The 7,432-nt window shown below is 41.1% G+C and overlaps 1 protein-coding gene across 1 annotated transcript; it reads left to right on the top strand.

The window, feature by feature from the left end:
- Window positions 1,789–2,724, top strand: LOC109233132. The gene has a single exon (XM_019398907.1). The coding sequence runs from the start codon at window positions 1,789–1,791 to the stop codon at window positions 2,722–2,724; it is 936 nt and encodes a 311-aa protein (XP_019254452.1).

Genomic DNA, 7,432 nt, shown 5'->3' with positions numbered 1-7,432 from the left:
GGCTGAAAAATGGCGTAGTGCTCTGATTGTCTATGTGATTGGTGAAACCCCAGGGTATAATGCTATGAGTCGATATGTAGCTCAAACCTGGAAGAATGTGGAGTTCCCAGAGATTTTCTTGCATGAAGAGGGTTACTATGTGGTTCGGTTTCAATCAAAGGAGGATATGAAATCAATCTTTCATGCTAGACCATATACTATCAATAACAAGCCTATCATCCTCAAACCCTGGTCACCAGATTTCGATTTGAATGTGGAATTCCTTACTGAGATCCCCTTATAGGTTAGATTCCCTGAACTCCCTATGTCCTGTTGGGGATTCAAATCTCTTAGTCGGATTGCTAGTTCTATGAGAACCCCTCTCTTTGCGGACGAGTGCACCACTAAACAAACTAGGATTTCTTTTACGCGAATGCTGATTGAAGTAAATGTCACTAAAGCCTTACCTAGTGAGGTGACTGTTTTTGACCAAAATGGTCAACAATTTCAACAAGCTATTATTTATGATTGGAAACCTGAGTTCTATGATAAATGCCTAAAAATAGGACACATGTGTCTCCCACAGCCAAAAGGGGTTGAGCAGCAATTTGAAAGACCAAGAAGAAGGAGAAGGAGAAACCCTCCTCCTCACCAACAAAGGCCAGCCCCTGTACAAGTGTGGAAAGTTAGAGATGGACCCCAAGGTGGTAATGCCTCTGTCTCTTAGCAGAACAGTGATGCAGCTAAATCTACTCCTCAATGTGATATGGGTGAACAAACAAGCTATCAAATTCCCCTACAAAGAACATCCTCTGAATACTATCAATAATCAAGCTAGTATCCAGTCTTTACCTGAGAGGTTAGAGGGATGATATGGCTTAAAAATCCTGCAGAAACAGCAGGATGAGCAAGCAACATTGCAGATGAGTATCTTGACGAACACAAGGAGCATAAATGTCACAAAGAGTCCTGAACTAGGGAGCACAATAGAGTTCCTTGAGTTAAAGTCAGTAACCACTCAGAAAGGAGGTGTTCTTTGGATATCTAAGGGACATAGGACAGGAAGTCCATTAGCCTCTGCCAATGGAGTAAAAAATTAACCGTTCAATGACTTAGTTGATATGGAATGTTAGGGGTATTAACAAGAGGTATAACCAAAAGGGACTGAGGAGTTTTTTAAAGCTGAAACACATTAAACTAGCAGGTTTAATTGAAACTCGATTCAAAGAACCAAAAGCTAGCCTAATTAGTAAGAACATTGCCCCAGGCCGGATGATGCAGGGTAATTATCAGAAGGCAGCAAATGGTAGAATTTGGATCTTATGGGATGCTTATATATATGATACTGCCATTATCAGAATAGAGGACCAGCTGATTTATAGTATGGTGAAGGGGAAAACTGATAGTATTGACTGTAACTTGACCATAATATATGGATATAACACTATGGATCAACGAAGGTCCTTTTGGGATCAACTGATAGAAATGTCTCAGGTAACTACTCCTTGGATGGTATGTGGTGATTTTAATGCACCTTTATACCCCCATGATAGGTTGTTTGGTAATCCCATAACCAGTGCTGAAGTGAAAGACTTCTCTGATTGCATCTATAGCTTATTTCTTAATGAGCTACCTTGGAAGGGGGAATACTACACATGGTCCAATAAGCAACAAGGGGTGGATAGGATCTATAGCAGAATAGATAGAGCATTTGGAAATGATGCCTGAATGATGATTTGGGGGCACATCTATACTGAGTATGACATGTCCTATGTATCTGACCACTCCCCCATGTTATTTACCATTAAGATGTCTCAGAGGAATGGCAAAATCCCTTTTAAATTCTTCAATGTTTGGGCCGATCACAGTGTGTTTGGAGCTACTGTTGCAAGAGTCTGGAGCCACAAGCTAGCTGAGGATCCAATGAAAAATATCTGGCTAAAGCTAAAAAAACTTAGACCTGTGCTCAAGAAAATCAATGCTGAGGAATTCAAAGGGATCTCTCATCAAATAGAGAATACCAGAAAGGAACTTAGGATGATTCAAGAGAAGTTGACAAAGCGGTATTCAGATGACCTATTGGAGGTGGAAAAAAATACTATACTGAAGCTTGAGAAGTGGTCTTTAATTGAAAAGAGTGTCATGAAACAGAAGTCCAGAGTTAAATGGATACAACTTGGGGATTCTAATACAAAGTATATCTCGGCTGTCCTAAAGGAAAGAAGCCAAAGAAAACAGATTGTGGAACTCAACTCCATTGCGGGCAACAAACTAACAGATACTACTGAGATAAAGGAAGAGATTATTAATTTCTATAAAGGATTAATGGGCACCACAGCACAGACGCTGCCTGCTATCAACAAGCAGGTCATGAAGACTGGCCCTGTGCTATCTCATGCTCAACAGATATTTCTTTGTAAAGAGGTTACTGACAAGGAGATTTACGAGTGCTTATCTTCCATAGGTGATGATAAATCCCCTGGGGTAGATGGATATAATGCGTATTTCTTCAAAAAGTCATGGAATATAGTCAGAACATATCTTTGTGAGGCAGTCAAGAACTTTTTTGCTACAGGGAGACTACACAGGAGCATAAATTGCACAGCCATTACCCTTATCCCTAAGACAGCATGTCCAAATTCAGGAAAGATTTTCGACCTATTGCATGTTTTAGTGTGCTTTATAATGTATTGCAAAGATCCTAGCAGCAAGGATTCAATAGATCATAGGGGACATTATTTGTGATGCCCAATCTGGGTTCATCCCTAGAAGGAAAGTAGCTGATAACATCCAAATGGCACATGAGCTCTTCAGAGCTTACACTAGGAAGAACATATCTCCTAGGTGTATGATAAAAATAGACTTGAAAAAAGCCTACGATTCAGTAGAATGGATATTCCTGGAGCAGGTAATGGAGGAGCTAAAATTTCCTAGAAGATTCATTCTCTGGGTGCTAGAATGTGTTAGAACAGTAAACTAAGCTGTCTTGATTAATGGAGAACCTACTGATCCCTTTGATGCCGCAAGAGGCTTAAGACAACGTGACCCAATGTCACCCTTCTTATTTGCCATAGTTATGGAGTACTTAAGAAGAAATCTCAACAGGTTAAAAGAAGATAAAGGTTTTAGATACCATCCCAGATGTGCTAAACTAGAAGTTACTTATCTATGCTTTGTAGATGATTTGCTCCTGTTTGCCAAAGGGGAAGTATCATCGGTCTCTAAAATTCATAAATCCTTGGACTTCTCTAATGCTTCTGGATTACAAGCAACTTGGACAAAAGTTCAGTTTATTTTGGAGGTGTCTCTCAAACCTCTAGAGATCTGATACTACAAAAACTTGGTAATATGTCAGATGAACTTCCATTCAATTACATCGGAATCCCCCTCTCCACAAAAAAGCTTTCTTTAATTCAGTGGAAACCATTAATCGACAAAATGGTGGCAAAAATTTCATCTTAGGACCGCTAAGAAGCTGTCATATGCAGGAAAGGTTCAGCTAGTACAAATAGTGCTATTTGGTGATCGCTTCCAACTTGACGCTACACCAAGGTAGGAAGAGCGGGTCACAATAGCTTTTACCCGATATGAGAGTTGGGATCGAATTCCTCAGGGAGCTAGTAGTGGAGTTGGATTATCTGTCTAGCCTAGAAATGTGTAATTACTCCTAATGTCACTTCAAACATATTTTGGGTTTTCAAATTATAACTACTATTATCTAACTATTGACTGCAACTAAATTATGCTACGAGAAGATTGCTAAGTTGTATCTAATGGGAAGAAGGGAACTAGCGTCGTGACATCACCTAGGTGGCTAATTGACGAGTAGATGTTACTAAGGTTCGATTGACATAACCGGGGCTTATGCTATAACCGTTGCACAATTTTACCCACTCTCACACTCCTCGGTAGAGAGAGTGATTTTGCCCAATTGTCTCTCTCGAGACCAAATGGGTAGGCAAATTAGATCAAGCAACTAGGGTTCAAGTAGGGTAATTACTCTCTCGAGGTTTAACCCGCTAATTGGGACTATCATTTCTCATGAGTCCATCCCAATTCCTTGTTGGGTCAATTTTGGAGACATGGACTCTCTTTCTCAAGAAGAGTCAAATCCACAAAGCTTGAATCAGTGTTTGCAACTACCAATTCTTAGATTAAAACATAAAATCAACCCAAATAACAAACACCCATAGTCAATCTAACCCTAGATGGCAACACCCATCAATTACCCACACTAGGGTTGAGCCACAACCCTAGCTAATGGGTTTAGATACTCAGGCTTGACAAAGAAAATAAAGAAATAGATGAAGAACAAAGCATAGTAATTAATTGCAAAAATGAAACTACAAGAATCTATTGTAAATTTAAATCTGAAGTGCAAAATGGCTACAATATTCGTTCCCACGAGCACAGCTCAAGTCTGAAGATAACAGATAACCTAAAAATGGTAAAATATTGTATTTATACTAGGCTGAAAAAACTGGACAAAAATACCCCTACGGGGTCAGTGCGGGCCGCACTAAATGGATCACGGCCCCACTAGGCTCTTTGACTTCAATTCTTGCTTCTCTGAACTTGGGCTCCGCGGACAGCGTAGAATGGATCGCGGCCGCGGAAGCAGCTGGCACGGTCCGCACAATCACGACCGCGGACCGCATGGCTTGGGCTTGGCTTACTTCCATCTCTCTGAATCTCTCGTCCGCGGACCGCATAGAAAGGTAGTGCAGCCGCGGAGCCTTCACCGTGGACCGCGAGATATGTACCGCGGCCACGTTGCCTGAAGCTTGTTTTGCCAATTCTGTAAACCAATTAGTGCGGCCGCATTCGACTTTGCGCGGTCCGCACTAGGCCTGCTTTCCCTCAGATTTCTTGGTCTTTGATACTTGAGCAGGTTCCACTCCTTTTGAGCCGGTCTTTGATTTTTCTCACTTTGTCGATCAAACTTGCAATCAAGCACAACTTATGAGCCTTTTGGGTCTATTTTGTAACAATTTATAATCAAAGCATAGGCAAGTAGGAGCATAAAACACGTTAAAATCCCAACTTATCAACTTCCCCAAACTTAAGCCTTTTGTTGTCCTCAAGCTAACAAAATAAGACCCACCCCTTAAAGGAAAATCCAAGTAATTCCAGCTGTCCTAAAGTAACCTCAACAAGCATCAACTGGGACTAACAATTGCCCTCAATACGAATGGATCATTAATAGCATTTAAACTTTGAAAAACTATGGATCAAGTGTGACACAAAAACATCAAGAATTGACTCATTACATCAAAGAACTCTCTCAATTACTTTGGTAGCTGTGGAACCCAAACTCACACATCCTCAACTCTTTCCTAAGCAAACCTCACCTTTTAGAGTATAAGCACACAAACCGAGGTTAATGGGAATTCTCTCGTCTCTCTCAAGGAAAGGTCACAAGTCCGGATCTAAGTACCATATGCTTGACCCTCATGTAAGTATCCACTAATGGGAGCGTCATCCAACTCAAGATCTTATAGGGCTTTTGTGGAGTCAACGTGAAGGCTTTTGGTTCAGGGTAGGAAAAGTTGTTGGTCTATATGGGTTCCATCTTCCCTTAAGCACTTCTTTTGATTCATTTTGGCACAATTCCCTTGGCTCTTTGAGTATTTCACTTCTTTTCAAGGGGTTAGAGAGACACATTGTCACTCTTTCTTACGCAATTCAAAATGTTTCTCCTTTTTCTACTTTTTCCACACCTTTTTCTCTTTTGTTTTTCTTGAATCCCTTTTTATTCTTTTTCACATTGGGCTTTCTTTTTGTCTTTTTCTTTTCTTTCTTTTTCATTGCCTTCCTTTTCTTTTGCTTTCATACCATTGACCACTTTGTTTCCTTTCTTGTCTCCCCCCCCCCAAACTTAGACTTTTGCCATTACTCAAGGGAAGATTTGGGTGCCAAGAGAGGGTATAATTTAGAACGGGTATAGGCTTGTAGCATTAGTTCTTAAAATGAAAAGGTTTAAGGCTCAAAAGGGTTAGATAGGGATTATATCATTGGTAGGCTATGGAATTGTTCAACTATCATTTGGATCAAGGAGAGCCTATAATCACTTCTCAAGACGAATTTCACTCAAAATTTTTCCTCAACGAACATTCAGGGCAAATTCTAGACCATTGGCTCGAGACTTGGACTCAAAATTCAATTTCTCACCACACACACTCAAGGATTGTTAAAGACATAGAGTCGGGGGCCCAAAACAACCCTAGACACGATCGAGCACACAATAGTTCCGAAAGACCACATGATGATTGTTTGGTCAACACAAGAGTCTCAAGGTCACTACTTTCACCATCCTAAACACAACCACTTGTCTTTGACCATGGGATCAAAGGCAAATGTGTTAGGCTCAAGTGAAGCTTTGATTGAGGTACCCTTAACTATAAACTACCAAAAACAAAAGAAAATGAAAAACGAAAATGGACTCAACCCTTAAGAAGGTTGTTATTGAAAGCGCCAAAAACGAAACAAAAGGCTACGAGCCTAACTACGAAGCTAAAAACAAATTTTTTTTACGAAAATAGAAAATAGAATGAATATTTACAATTGGGGATTAGAATATACAACGGGGGATGAATATATACAATAATGTAACTTTATATACAGACCAGAGAGAAGATAAAAAGTACGATAAAAGTAACTAAATGTAAAGTTATATACAGACCAAATAGAAAATCAACAGTAAGCATAAACTAAGTTAATCTATATATACAGTCATCCAATGAATAAAAATGTAGGGCGCACCCCCTCAAATAAAAGCTGGCATTGTCCCCAATGCCAACTAAGCAAAAGCACCAAAAATCATAAGGAAAGGATATGGGAACTCCCTAAGCCTCGTCAGTATGCATGGGACCATGAGTGGTCCCCGGGTCCTCTGTATGTGCGGGAACCTTAGACTGGTTCCCGATCTCCTGCTGATCAGCTGCTGGGACTGGGGCCTGGACCTGGACGGGCTGAATATCAGGGGCATCCTGTGGCTAACTGGAGGAGGCCTCCGGTGGGTCCGCCAACTGGATAATCGCCTCATCTGCATTGGGGAGCTTCCTCTTCTTCCTTGGAAGCCTTTGTGTCTGCTCCTGCTGTGGCTCTGCTGCTGGTGCTACTGCTGGGGATGGATCCCCAAATAGCAAGTCTAGAGGCATCTGATCTGCCATCAACTTGTCCACATCCACTCGGAGCTCCTTCACAGACTCCTTGGAAGCCCGTGTTTTTCTCATCTTCTTGTGCTCCCGAGAAAGCTCCTTCAGAGCCTTGCCATGTGAATCTACTACCTTAGACAAGGCAGTCTGAGTACTCATGATCTTTTCCTGGTTCTCCAGGATCTTCTTCAGCGTGTCCTCAATGGACTGTGGAATCTCAGTTGTCTGTGGTGCCGACTGAGCCTCAATAGTGGAAGACAGAGTAGACAACTTGGATGACGCAGTTGACATCCAGT

Source organism: Nicotiana attenuata, chromosome 1, assembly GCF_001879085.1.
Source record: "Nicotiana attenuata strain UT chromosome 1, NIATTr2, whole genome shotgun sequence".
NCBI lineage: Eukaryota > Viridiplantae > Streptophyta > Magnoliopsida > Solanales > Solanaceae > Nicotiana > Nicotiana attenuata.
This window is presented reverse-complemented; position numbering and strand designations above follow the sequence as displayed.

Excerpts from the sequence above, each read along its gene's own strand:
- LOC109233132 (XM_019398907.1), top strand. The coding sequence starts at position 1,789 with ATGTCTCAGAGGAATGGCAAAATCCCTTTTAAATTCTTCAATGTTTGG.